Source organism: Acyrthosiphon pisum, chromosome A1 (assembly GCF_005508785.2).
Source record: "Acyrthosiphon pisum isolate AL4f chromosome A1, pea_aphid_22Mar2018_4r6ur, whole genome shotgun sequence".
Taxonomy (NCBI): domain Eukaryota; kingdom Metazoa; phylum Arthropoda; class Insecta; order Hemiptera; family Aphididae; genus Acyrthosiphon; species Acyrthosiphon pisum.
In genome coordinates, this window is record NC_042494.1 from 145211860 (window position 1) to 145225996 (window position 14137).

Sequence of the window (14137 nt, forward strand, 5' to 3'; positions counted from 1 at the left end):
TCAGTCATGGGAAATGGTCCAGAAAGGTGCACCCTCCCCTCTACTATAATTTTGCCTCTATACTTGGGCCCTATTTATTGGTCGCACACCCACCAATATGTACCAAGTTGCGGCACTGGACATATGTCATAACTCATAGATAAATTAGGTGATCGGCGCCACCGAGTATCAATGGTGTACGGTAAACGGAAATAGTACCCGTTCTGATAACAAAATACGGCCGTAAAAACATGATTTCGTACATCAAGTTTTCCTCAGGCCTCATTAGTCGTTGCATAGTAGGCGGGATGTATTGTTTTGGGAGAAACGCAGTAGTGCACAACACGGTGGTTTAGATACAAATGAATTTTCATTGAACGTTTTGACTTTTGAGGTTATGTTATAAACAATATGGTACATACATTACAGTTCCCTCTCACTTAAAATGAAAACAATAAAAATTAAATATATTTAATGAATACATAATAATAATATTAATACATTAAACATAATAATTAATAATCAACACAATAAAGGTAATTACATTTTTTTTTTTAAATTTATTATACAATTGAATTGATAGGTACATTAATGTTGTGTTTCTCTTTAGTTAGAGAAAAATAATTAAAACTTACAATACTAATAACTTTTATTGTATTAATTACATTTGTTAAAATTAAACATGATGACTTGACAATATGTATTCCTACACTTAGTATACATTTTTTATTTATTAATTTTATTTCGCATACATATAGTACATACACAACTATATAATAGGTATCTGGCTATAATTGAATAAGCAACTTTTCGTTTTAAATGCAAAAACGAAATAATATATTAAATATAATGCCATTATAGTATAAGATAATATCTTGGCCCATAGTAACGAGATTTGTTTGTTTAAATTTAAGTTTTCAAAATTAATAATGTACGATCAAAGGCGTCCGATCAAACCCATACCGGATGAACTTAGAGAGAAACGCTGGTTCAATTAGATAGAAACATCGGGGAATGTCCAGGACCTTGAGTGGCGCCTAACAGGAATGGCGCCCATATAATATAACGAGACATACTGCACCGAGGACAAAGAGAGGACTATCGGCGGACTGTCGGACCTGGACACCACGAGGCCGATCCCGAAGGAATGTGGTCGGCCTCCTCTGCGGTGACTGGGCCACGTTCTCGTTGGGCCGCGATGACGGCTTATAGGGTATTGGTGTACTACAACGTAATATGCGGCCGAACAGCCGGTGGCGGAGGAGGAGGATGCGAGTTCGACGGCGGAGATGGATAAAAAAAACTTTGGCGTGCAGCGGTGGCACTTGGAGCCGCCCTAGAAGAGGATCGGGATCAGTGAGGACGAGTTTGGAGATCAGCCGCCGCCGGAAGACCACCGAAGGCATAATGTCATGGAAATGCTCCCCGCGTCCGGGAAACCGGCCCGCCCATGAGCGAGGACAGTGTTCGTTCTGCTGTGGTCGGGGTGGACAAGCGGCCGGGGAACGGGACTAGAAAGCCTGCTGCAGATGTCGAGGTGCGCGTGCCAGAGTTGCAGGTGTCGGGACCGGGAGATGGTGACAACAGGGTCGAAGCTGAGGAGGAACAAACGGATTGACGGTGAAACTGAATGGGGTAAGAAGAGACGTGACAGTTTCAAGAGAAGCGTGAAACATGTATACATCACAGCAAAAGCTGGCCCTTATAGATCAGCCTAACCCATGTACAACATAACAACATATTAATTATTAATTTTACGTAAGTTATAAGCATACAGTATTTATGAACTAGAGTGTTACAACTTATTATAAGTAATAATATACCATATAATAATATGTAGAAAAATCTTGAAAATTGTTAATAATTTTCGTAAAATTACAATTTCAGCATACCTACGATTGACCGGCGAGCTTCTAAATGTTATGCTCGCCGGAATTTTCAAAGCCATCGCCATCTTACCCTTTTATCAGTTTCAACGTCACCTCCGAAAGTTCCTCCTCCTCCTCGTGTCACCATCTCCGGGTCCGGCACGCATTGGCCGCACCTCGATCTGCAGCCGGAAGCTTTTTAGTCCGAACCGCCCGGCTGGCAGTCTGCCGGACCCCAGAACGAACACTCGGGCCGGTTTCGCGGGCGTGGGCAGCATTTCCATGGTGGTGGTCTTCCGGCAAAGGCTGATCTCCAGACTCGTCCTCTGCTTGGTCCCGTGCAGGCTGTTTCCGCCGGTGCATGCCATAGTAATCGCCGTCGAGCATCAGAACATCCTCCTCTCAGAGAACTGCCGGCTTGGGTCGGCCGCTTGTTGTAGTGCACCTCGCGCCGTCGTCGCAGCCTGACGAGAACCCCCGCGGGGGTGGCTCGGTGGCCGCCAGGCGTCCTGGTCCGATAGTCCACCGAAAAATGTCCACTCGTCGTCCTCAGTGCAGTATGTCCATAAGCTGGACATTCCCTGATATCCAAAACCAGCGTTTCTACTCGACGATAATCGTCCGGTTAAAAAAAAAATTTTAGATTATAGTTATTACCTATGTTATTTATTTTTTAGATTAATAAATAAAAATGTATAGTTTAATATTGAGGATATTATTATTATTATTTTTTTGTTCATCACTTATAATAATATAGACTTATAACTAAAATAACTAATATGGCTATGTACACCAACACACTGTTAATAATATTATAATTTGTATAGATCCAATAAACGTGAAGCGATCGAGTAGGTATGAGAAAATCGTTTTCAAGAAATATCGATAGGAGACACGCTCATGTATTGTACAACATAAACAATAACAAGAGTGTAAATCAGGAATTGGCGAAAAACTTTCAAAAATTGTCTTAAAATACAAAATATATTTCATTTTAATGAGTAATTTATTGTCAAATACAGAATACTATATAGATGTGATAGGACATTTGCCGACGGAATTTTTTTCCTTTCTCCTGAAACTAGTCAATATGGGGTTATGTGATTTGTGAATTAGGCTGACGACATATAGATACATTTGAAAAAAAAACCAACTTACCTAATTAAATAAAAATAAATTATAAATTATTTAAGTATTTTCAATAAATTGATGGTTGTCCACAAAAGCCTTATTGTTTTGATTTTTTCAGGAAACGTTGACCTAGTCTGAGTTATAACTCATGTTTTATAAAACATTTATTCAACCGGTCCTAAGTCCTTGTATTGAAACGAATTAAATTAAATGTATCTTAATCAGTAGTAATAAATTGAGTGTGAAAAACGAAAATTTTTTTATTTAATAATTACAAAAAAAAAAAATAATACTAACTAGGTAGGTACATTATAATAAATAGCAGGTACTTACCTACATAAACATCAAAATATTTAATTTAAAACTTTTATTTTTTTATCCTCTATATACTTTTTAAGTAATATATTATATATACAAATTCAACGCTAATGACCTTAGCAATCTAAGCAGAACTTATTATAACTTCAAGACTAATAATTAATAATAATAATAATAATAATATAGTATAAAATATAAAAATAGAACAAGATATATATAATACATTTTAAAAGTAAACAGTGTAAATTCTAAATACAACATACAATTATTATTGTATTTCAAATTGTGTTTGAATATAGATAGTTAGGTAATATAAATATAAATATAGGCAGTTGAAAAACTGTCCACCCCCGACACTAATTTATTATTAGGTACTGTTATCATTTGAACAAGTTTTCAAAATTCAAAATTATACATTTTACAAAGTCGCTTGCTATAGTTTTTCAGGCCTTCTAAAACAGTACCGAAAAACGCGGTCGTGCGTATATCGTCCGACTAGAGAACAATTAAAATTAAATTCTAAGATTATTAATATCGTAAACGTTAACTATGATGGACTGCGTAAACAACACGCGTAGGTATTATTAAAACTTGTTATATAGTACCTACCTAATACCTACATTGTATTTGTATACATTGTGTTTTAAATCATTAAATATTATTTTTTTGTTTTACTGTATTACTATGTTTATAAATGTTCATCAGCCCCTCCAGAAATAAAATTCTGGATACGCGCCTGATTATATTAAATACTTTTTTTTTGATCTGATACTTAATATTTATACATATGTATATGTTTATGTAAACAACTACCGAAAGATAACCTATACAGAGGACGGCTATAATTATTTTCTAAGTTGTTCGCGCGGTGGTTGAGCTGTTTTATTTTTTTTTACACAATTTTACCACCAATGTCGTGACACAGCCAAGACAAAAGAATTTTAGCGCTACCGTTGCAGTGCGTGACTACCTTTAGGTGGTGTGACCCGGAGCTCCGTAGATCGAACGGTGTCGAAAAAAAAGCCCCGCTGTCCGAATATCGGACTGGGCGCCCGGGGCTCTAGACACTGTGTACTGCACGATGTAGAGAAGATATTCTCTAAAACGTTGTGTACTGCATGTTAAATAAAAGAGGTATTTCAGCAACATTCCAAATTTGAGTCTTGTTTGCGCATCTCCACTTTTTCCCATGTGTTCGGTATAGCGCACTGCGCAGGCAGCCATATTGCTGCAGTTCTCCGTCAATCTTATTATTAACTGCTGTGTTGTAAACCTTGTGGAGAAAAGCAATATGGCGGATATGCGTATCACAAAGTTGCTGACATACCCTTAGATCTAAGGACATACCAGCTCCCGATATACTATCTTAAACCGTGCTAGTAACTATAGTAACTAATATCATTACAAATAAGATCTTATTTGTCATGACTAATATTAGGGGCCACGACTGTATCACTAGGCCCTAGGGTATGAAGGATTGGAATCTTAAAGTTGAAATCGTATCCGTAGCGGATAGAACGTTTGCAACGTGTATCCCTCTTTAGTCTTTGCTATGAAATTATGAAACCAAAATAAATAAGCAATCCATATTGACCACGATGGCCGTTTTCATTTATTCAAAGTTTCTATTATGTAAGTTTCATTGGGGGTACAAGTTTTTTACAGTTTTCGTATATAAATAATATAAATAGTTTATATTATAATTTAAAAGGGGGAAAAGGTAATAGGCGTTTAAACGCCCAAAACCCACTTGGCTACGCCACGGCACCCAAAATGATCAAAAAACTACCAAACTACCAAATTACCAAATAACCTAACCTAACCTAACCTAACCTAACCACATATATGTGGCATGCATAAATTATATTTTGAATTTTGATCACAGATTAAGATATAATTATATATTAATATTATTATATCATGTTCAGTGCCGCAACTACACGGATTTGGGCCCGTGTGTAAATAAAATGAATGGCCTCCTCCTCACTCTTGAAAATTGAAAAATTAATTTTTCCAAATTTGAAAACATACTTTGGAATTTTGAGTTTTTACTCATAAAAAATAAGGTTCACATAATTGAAACACGTATAGGTACCTATGTATTTACAAATAAATAAATGTAATAATTTGTAGCCTTTTTTATTCATTTTAAATATAAATAATTATTAAATAACAAATAAATTGAACATACCATACATTAACAGTCAACTCAAAAATAAATACTGAACAATTCATTTTTCTTGCCTTTTTGTTTGCAAAATTGTCAATTATATTTTCTAGGTTAATATCATTTGTTTGTTGTCTTTCAATATTGAGCAAAGCTATACTTGAAAGTCTTATAAAATCTTAGTTTAATCTATATTTTTAGTCTTATTTTTCTATTTTTAATTTCGGTTATACAACTTACACAGGCTGAAAAAGAAACGTTGATGTATGATAATGTTGTATTGTTGTGTACAAAACAAAACCGATCTATTGTTCAATCTTTATTAATAACTATTATTATAACAAAATGGTTTTGTTTTTTTCTTTCTAAATAATATTTTAAAATTTTTATCTTTGGGCCCCCAATTATGGGTTGGGGCCCTGGGCCCGTGTGTTTGACACACGCAACACACCCGGTTATTGCAGCACTGATCATATTGTTATAATAATAATTATTAAATAATAAATAGTGATATATAATTTTGATATAAAAAAAATTCATAACTATTATTTATTATTGCTATTATTATTACTATTATTATTATTGTTATTGTTTGATTCATTGATTCGTTGATTAATTTACATTTTCCAGACGTGCACACACTGATTCTTATCAGGTACTATTTTGTTTATATATCTTAGTTGTGGTTACTGATTATTACCATTTCAAAATTTGGTAAAATATTGCTATTACTTACAACCACGGTATAAATCGCGCTTAAGCTGTTTTCGTATATTTATTATTTTTGTAGAATCGGGACATTCAGCATGACAATATTAAAATATTTTGTCATGGCATTCAGCATTTTAGCGGCATTGTGAAAGTGTGAAAATATAATATATATTAATTATTGGCCAACATTAAAGTGCCAAACAATTTTACAGTTTATTAATATTTCATCAGTAACAAAAGTGTTTTTTTACGAGGGTTTTTATATTTCGGAGCAAACTGCTTAATTCAAAACCGGTTCACTGTTGTTAGAACAGAACGAAGTTAATTATGTCGCCAAAGTAAGTATAAGACATCACACAGTATGTACCAATGAAGTGTATTTATTTGTATAATCATCTGTAAACATTTAGTTGAATCTTTTATTGTTTTCTTTTTTTTTGGACTGGGACTAGCATTATCTAAAGTAAAGTGACACCCGCATGCCCACACTCGATATCTATTTAGAACTGGGGGGATATTGAAATGTATGCTTGACTTGGCCCCCTAAAGCCCCCCACTGATTAATGCCAATGTGTGTAAGGTACACCAATATTCATGTACCGTGTGCACCAATTGTCATCTTGAAGTTTATGTCCATAATTGGTGTAATTCAATTTTATTTGTTTGTATTGCAGAAAACGACGTGGAGGGTCAAGAGGTCGTGGTAGAGGTATAGCGAAAAGAAGAGGTCCAAAACCACGTCAACCTATGTCCCCAGATACTGCCACTGCAGATGATACCGATGCTGAGGGTACATCCACAGATGGTAATGTATCTTTCAAACAGGTTATGTCACCACCACAGTCACCATCCAGGAAAAAACATGCCGACTACAACGAAGAAAGAGAGCTGTCGTTACCTCGTCTAAAATCTATTGTCATTCCAGAAAATTCTACCATTCTATCATGTAAAAACAAAATTAGGGAATTTTTGTTATGCTTGTAGATATTTTATAAATACTTTTGTTGTTTTAGTGCTGAGCCGTGATATCAAATCTGACTATATAATGACGGATGACGAATTGGACCATGTTCAATGGGATCTTGAAGCAATGTTAACTAATGTTATCGTACGCAGAAATACAATAAGAGACGAATTAAGCACTTTTGCATCCATGCAGTTTGCTCGTTCTCTACATAGGATGGCTAAGAACCCCAAACTTCCTACAATTGTAAGTCTATGTTATGAAAATTGTATTAATTATTTAGTATTATTGCTTAAATCATCATACCTAATATTTATTTTTAGGAATATTTATTTTTATTTTTTTTATTATTTATTAAGAATAGGTTTTTGCGCAGAATGTTTGAGCATCATTTAAAGTACGCAATGTTTAATATTCCAATTATTGAAAATTGAAATATATAAAACAATTTTTTGGTGTACGTCTAAATATCAGAACCACGTGAAATTGGGGGCCTTCAACGTGGGTGCTTTAAACGCTGCCGCGTCGTTTGTGTTTTAAAACGCTCATGATGTACAAGTACAACCGTGATGTCACGGAAAATAGGTGTTATGTCGTTTTTTCCATCAAGGTAGTATAGCGAAAGCGTGAACTTTATTTCTCAAAACGAATATTCAAATGTAAAATTATAAGAGATAACACAATTATTAACTCACAATAATCAGATATAAAACTTAACAAAAACAAAATCAAATGTCTAAAAAAACTTCTGATAACCAGTGTAGTGATAACTTTTAACGCCATCAATATTCGCGTTTGTCTAGATACCTACCTGTGAGTGCTAGTGTCTAAACAAACTGTTCAGAGCTTATACAATAAGCGTAAGCACTGAAAGTAAATAAGCACCCATTAAGATGCCAATGGTTGAAATGCATTTCTAGGTGTCAGAAGAAAACTGAAAGTTTTATTCTTTTTTTTAATTTTTAATTTTTACAGAGACCAAGAGCAGCTGCAGAAATATCACCTGTGAATGAATGTCGTAAGATGAAGGTTGAATTTGATCCTACTAGCAAAGTAATTATAATGTGTTTTTTATTTTAATGTCTATACAGTATACTCTATTTTTGATAAGTGTAAACTGCTCAAGATGACAAAAACTCTCCTTACTTAGACCAGTGGTGTGCAACCTTTTTTGATTCACGACACCCAAAATGATTTATTTTGATAATACCAACACTATGTAAGTGTTTAATATATTATATTTACTTTGGGCCAGTTGCACCGTCTATGATTAAACTATGATTAAGCTTAATCAGCTGATAACAGATATTTAACCGGGCAAATTCGGCCGATTAAACTCCGGTTAAATTTAATCAGGGATGGTGCAACTGGCCCATAATAGTCTTAATGTATACAAACATTTTATTCATATAAATTAAATCTTTAATTTTAGGCAATTTTAATATTTCTTTAATTTAATTAAACGAAAACATAAAAAAAAATACAAAATTATTTTTATAAAACCTAAAATTAAAAAATGTACTGAAATTATTTTAATGAGGGACCTGAGCTTGCATTTTAGACATGATTGATTCTATGTTTGGTTTTATATTTGACACTACTACTCCTTAATCAACTTTTAATTTGGAGCGATATTTGTTTTTAATTATTGCTAGTGTTGAAAATGCTGTTTTGCATAAATAATTTGATGCAAAAAATTTTTTGGTAGCTAATTCTTCTCTGTGAATCATACAATGGTTAAACATTATATTTAAAGACACTAGAACTTCAGTTCTAAAACCTTTTTTTTGAACCAGTAAGCGCAGCTGCGCCGTCAGTTGATTGACACACACATTGACTAGGAAATTGCATTAATTTCTAAAAAATTGTTTATAAGAACAAAAATATTATTTCCAATTGTATGAACTTCTAATGGTTGACAAAATAAAAAGTTTTCATAAATTTTATCTTTATAAATGTATCTAACATATACAAGAAGTTGAGCAAGATTAGTTGTATCCATAGATTCATGTGATTGCATTGCAAAATAATTCCTTCGTAATCTATTTAGGAGTTGTGATTTTATATTATCTGACATAATTTCAATTCAATGTGACACAGTATCTCTTGATAAGGGATTTGTTTTTATACGATATTAAAAATATTAGTTTAAAATACCACAAAATACAAAAAATTATTACAAAATATACAAAATTATAAGCATTAATAGGATTAACTCAACAGCTCGTACACGACTATTAGACCATTTCATAATAACCATAAGATTAAATTTAATTTAAAAATAACTTGTATACTGCTTGTTTCAATAGAACTTGTTATCGTAATATTAAGATATGACATAATATTACGATTGATATAGATATCGATGGTACAAAATAATTTTACTTTGTATAAAACTATAAAATAATGTACATAGTATATTACTTTTTCATTTGATGTGAAATTATTGGCGACCTAATAAAATTTTGTGACCCTCAGGTTGCGCACCACTGACTGAGACACACATCTCCCTAAATCACCTCCAAATTGACTTTGCCCTCAATAATTTGTGTAGGCTGATGTGATACGTTAGCTATGCACAAAGATTACAACCAATGATAGAGTGCCTATATGGTTTGGCAGCTCAATCTGCTTGCATGTGTGTGGTTTACTATTAATATTCTGAATAGAGTATATAATAATACTGTCAGTATATACTAACCTAACCTAACCTAACCTATTCATATAATTATACTTATGTAGTTATGTATAAAACACTTAAATAGTATTAAATAGTTATTTAATTTTTATCAATTTGTTTTAGGAGTTGCCACCAAGCAAAACTGAATCAGCAAATAAATTTTGGTCCCTTGTTGAACCATATCTGAGTCGTGTAAAGAAAGAAGATCTTAAAGTAAGAGTATATATTTTTTTGTATTATAATCGTTTAATCTTAATGTAATATTATTTACAGTGGTTAAATGATCTAGTTAAATCGTATTGCACCAGTAAAAACTTGTATGAAATACCACCTTTGGGTGAACATTATGCAAAGAATTGGGCTAAAGAAGAGCTAGAAATGCAAAAAAACCAATCATCGTGTTCTCCACGTCCGCCTAAAAAACTTAAATTTGCTGAACGTATAGCACCCGATGTAGTAGAACTAGTGGATAAAGCTAATTCTGCTATGTAAGTTGAATCTTGATGTTAAATTTTTGGTGTATATGAATAATATTGTAGTTAACATTTTTATAAGATAACTTTAATTAATTCATTATAAATACTATTGGTTGTACATAAAAGTTTGTAGTATCCAAATTCCAAACAGCAACTGGTCACCGTATAATATGGGAAACTAGTATATAGACATAAATTATATATTAATAACGATCATCGATAGTCCTAAATTTTTAAGTTACTAACTTTAAATTCATATTGGATGTTTAATGAATCAAATTCCTAAGTATTTCAATATTTAAATTTACAAAATATAGCAATAATAAGTAAAAATTATTTGCAGTTATAAAAAATAATATTCCAACTTTTTAGATTTCTAAATCTAGTCTAAAATTATCTCTCTTCTATAATATTGTATGTTATCACTCATATTCAAATGTCAATATTATATTAATAACTCTCTTGATTTTATATTTACCACTAATTTAATTCTTATAGGGCCTCACCAACACAACTTTTTTTTGTCAAAAACTACTGTTTCTAATTCAAACGATACATGTCAAAAATTATCATGATTTTCATTCTGATAAAATATTTGGATCATCCGTAATATATACAAGGCAACGATCGAGCCACATTTTTAATTTTTGTATTTTTAATTCCGATAAAAATTGTAAAAAATTCAGAATTTCCAACTTAATATTTATTAACTAAATAAAATTGTAAAAATGTGCCTCAATCGATCCCTCGTACATGTTGTGGAAAAAAAGAATATTTTGTCAGAATGCAAATTGAGATAATCGTGGCAACGTATTGTTGGAATTAGAATCGTATGTTTGAGTAAAAAATAAACATTTTATCATGATCACAATATTACATCTGATATGTGCGTGCGAAAGCTCTCCGTACCGCTACAATTGACCCGCATAGACGCTACACACACTAATAATCATTTATGACTAACACATAGATCTCGGGTGGCGACGACGAAATTAGAAATTGCCTAAATGATTCTCCTTAAATTAATGCCATAGCGAGGCCCCTTAATTACAAAATTATAAATGTACAAGAGGAGCAAGTTAGCTGTATTCTTCTTCTACACTAACATAAATCAATTTGTTAAATAACACAAAATTCATGGAAATAAACATTTTTTCTTCTATATTAATAAATATATAATTATTTTAAAAATCATTAATTTTCAAATGTAGTTTTTACTTCATGAACATCTCTCTTTAACACATGTACCCATAAATTAATATTTGTTTTTATTTGTTTTTATTCAAATATTATAGAAATGATGGTAATGTATATACACCAATTTATCAAAGAGTTGTAACAGCTCTTATGGATCATTCAAACATGTCTTTAGAGGATGCTGAAGAAAATTTTTCAGAATTTGATGGTGAATTATTTACTTTAATAGTTGCTCATAAAAAATAATTCATAATAATTTTTTGATCTTATTTTAAGACGTTGAAGAAAAACCACAAGAAATGAGTAATGTTTGTAAGGAATTTTATGCAGAACAAAATATCAAGAAACAATTGCATAAATTGGGGCTCACGGATCGTAATACTAAACAGGTACCATTACCGGAAGAAATGCTACCTTCTTTGACTATAGCTGATGAGGTATTTATAATCAAAATGTTTTTTTTTTAATATTTATATTTTATATTAAGGATAAACTCGTTACTTTAGGAAAATGACGAAGTTCTAGAAGAAATAGTCAAGTGTGATAATGCATTAGCTCAATTAAGAGAAATGAACAAGAATCACTTGACACATTTATTAGGAAGATGCCGTAAAGATTATTATCAACAAATTATAAAAAATAAAATCGAAAAAGTAAACAATGAGGTATGTTAAATGTATGTACCTTATATTTGAATATTAAATAATAGGTTAATGTTTGTTTTTAGATTTTAAATTTTAAAACACAGCAAAATGAATCATGGACAAATGAAAAGAAACTTGCTCAAATGGCTGAAGAAGCCGATGAGTTGCATTTTTTATTAAACCAACGTGGCACTTTACTTGGACAATTGCAATCAGTGGAAACTGAATCCTTATTCTTAAGCCCATTAGTTTCAGACGATTCAGATTCTAGTTATGAAGACTGTGAACCATCTAATGTCCATATTAAAACTGAACCAATTGAAAATGATACTGAAGTAAAAATGGATGATCAAATAAATGATGAAGAAAGCTGTCAGGCTGAAGAGCGCGTTGAAATTAATATTAAACATGAAATTGTTGATGACATAATGGACTTTGAAGAAGATAATGACATTGCAAAGAATAATGATGTAGAATATGATGAAAATGTAGGCAATTCAGAAGTTTTTGCTGAAGAAATAGAAATAGAAAAAACTGTAAACAAAGAAAATGAAACAGAAAAGGACGATGAAGCCAAAATTGACCAAGAGGACCAAGAGGATCAAACAGAGGTTCAAACAGACGTTAACGTCAATCCACTTGTTAAGATAAAAGAAGAAGAAGTTAGTTGTTCAGAGAAATTATCTATTGAACGACGGCGTAAGAAGCCTAAAAAAAGAATCTCAGAAAGTGAACAGACACCTAAAATTGAAGCAAGAAAACCGATTAAAATTAAACAGGAACCGGCTGATTCTGATCTTGAATTAGATCCTTCAGAGGATATAATTGATGGCGTTAAAAGAGAACTTCGGCCTCGAAAGTTAAATGAGCCACATATTTATTTTGAGCCATATGATGGATCCACAAGTGAAGGGAGTGATTTTACTGATCTGTCGGATTAATATTAATACCAAGCTTACAACAAGTTGTACCCTAACAACTTAAGTATATTAGTGTTCTCACTATTTATAATTTAAAAATTTAAGTCTGATTAATTTTTTCATCTTTATAATTTGTTCCCAATGAGAGAGTATAAGATAAGTTATATATAACTTAGAGATAGAAATGCAATATTTTATTTTCAATTGTATCCACATACAATACGGCACATGGATTATTATGTATAGTATCTAGATCCATGTGGTCTGTCAAGTACATTATCTATTAATCATAAATTATAATTATATTAGTTTTTTTCGGTTTTTAAAATCAAGTACTTGGCTGATTTTAAAAACCAAGAATAAGTTTTATTATATTAATCATTAACAAAAATATTTGTGTTTAAGTTTCATTTATAAATATGAAGTTATACTTATGACACTTTAACACTAAATATCACGGTAGATTATAGGTAGAATCTACTGTGCTTAAATAATATTAAATCAAACATGTATTAATATACCCTTTTTACATTTATATACCGAATTGCATTTTAATTTTAATTTTGTTTTTATTTGTATACTTTATTCTTAAATAGCACTATGCAAGTTCATTTTTAAAAAAAAAAACATTATATACATTTTTACTTGTGATAAATTAAGTTTCAAAAGACTATACAAAATGTAATAGGTTTTTTCTGAAACCGATGATTTATAGTAAGAAAACAGTATTTAACTAATTTTGTTCCTTAATATATCAATAACTGCAGTTTTTAAATTGTTTCTTGTTTCTTTCAAATCCTGTTATAAACACAGTCTAATCAGTGTTTTGCATACCAGATTTAACATGGAGTGCACAGAGTTCCACAAAAGTGCAAATTCGGTGTTGAGATGGTTGTACTATTCATTGACGGTTCTACAAAAGTTCAAATTTATTGACCAGACCATGGTTAAAATAGTACTTAGTGCCATTTAGGGGGGTGACAGAGTGTGTATCCGCACCCATTGTAATTTGTATTCATAATTGGCCCAGGTATTATATTATTAATCAACAACCTTTAACCTTTGACATTTTATGCAACCAC

At 31.8% G+C, this 14137-nt stretch overlaps 1 protein-coding gene across 2 annotated transcripts; it reads left to right on the plus strand.

Moving 5' to 3' along the window:
* Positions 1-6167: 6167 nt before the first annotated feature.
* Positions 6168-13830, plus strand: LOC100165087 (transcriptional adapter 3). 2 transcript variants are annotated; one of them, XM_001946071.4, is made up of 10 exons: positions 6168-6512; positions 6849-7120; positions 7188-7384; positions 8114-8191; positions 9942-10031; positions 10092-10306; positions 11590-11699; positions 11768-11928; positions 11998-12156; positions 12219-13830. In XM_001946071.4, the coding sequence occupies exons 1-10, from the start codon at positions 6502-6504 to the stop codon at positions 13074-13076; spliced, it is 2151 nt and encodes a 716-aa protein (XP_001946106.1). In that variant the 5' UTR covers positions 6168-6501; the 3' UTR covers positions 13077-13830. The 2 variants fall into 2 exon arrangements, with proteins under 2 accessions (XP_001946106.1, XP_029344372.1); XM_029488512.1 differs by having other exon boundaries at positions 6172-6516.
* The last annotated feature ends 307 nt before the right edge of the window (positions 13831-14137 follow it).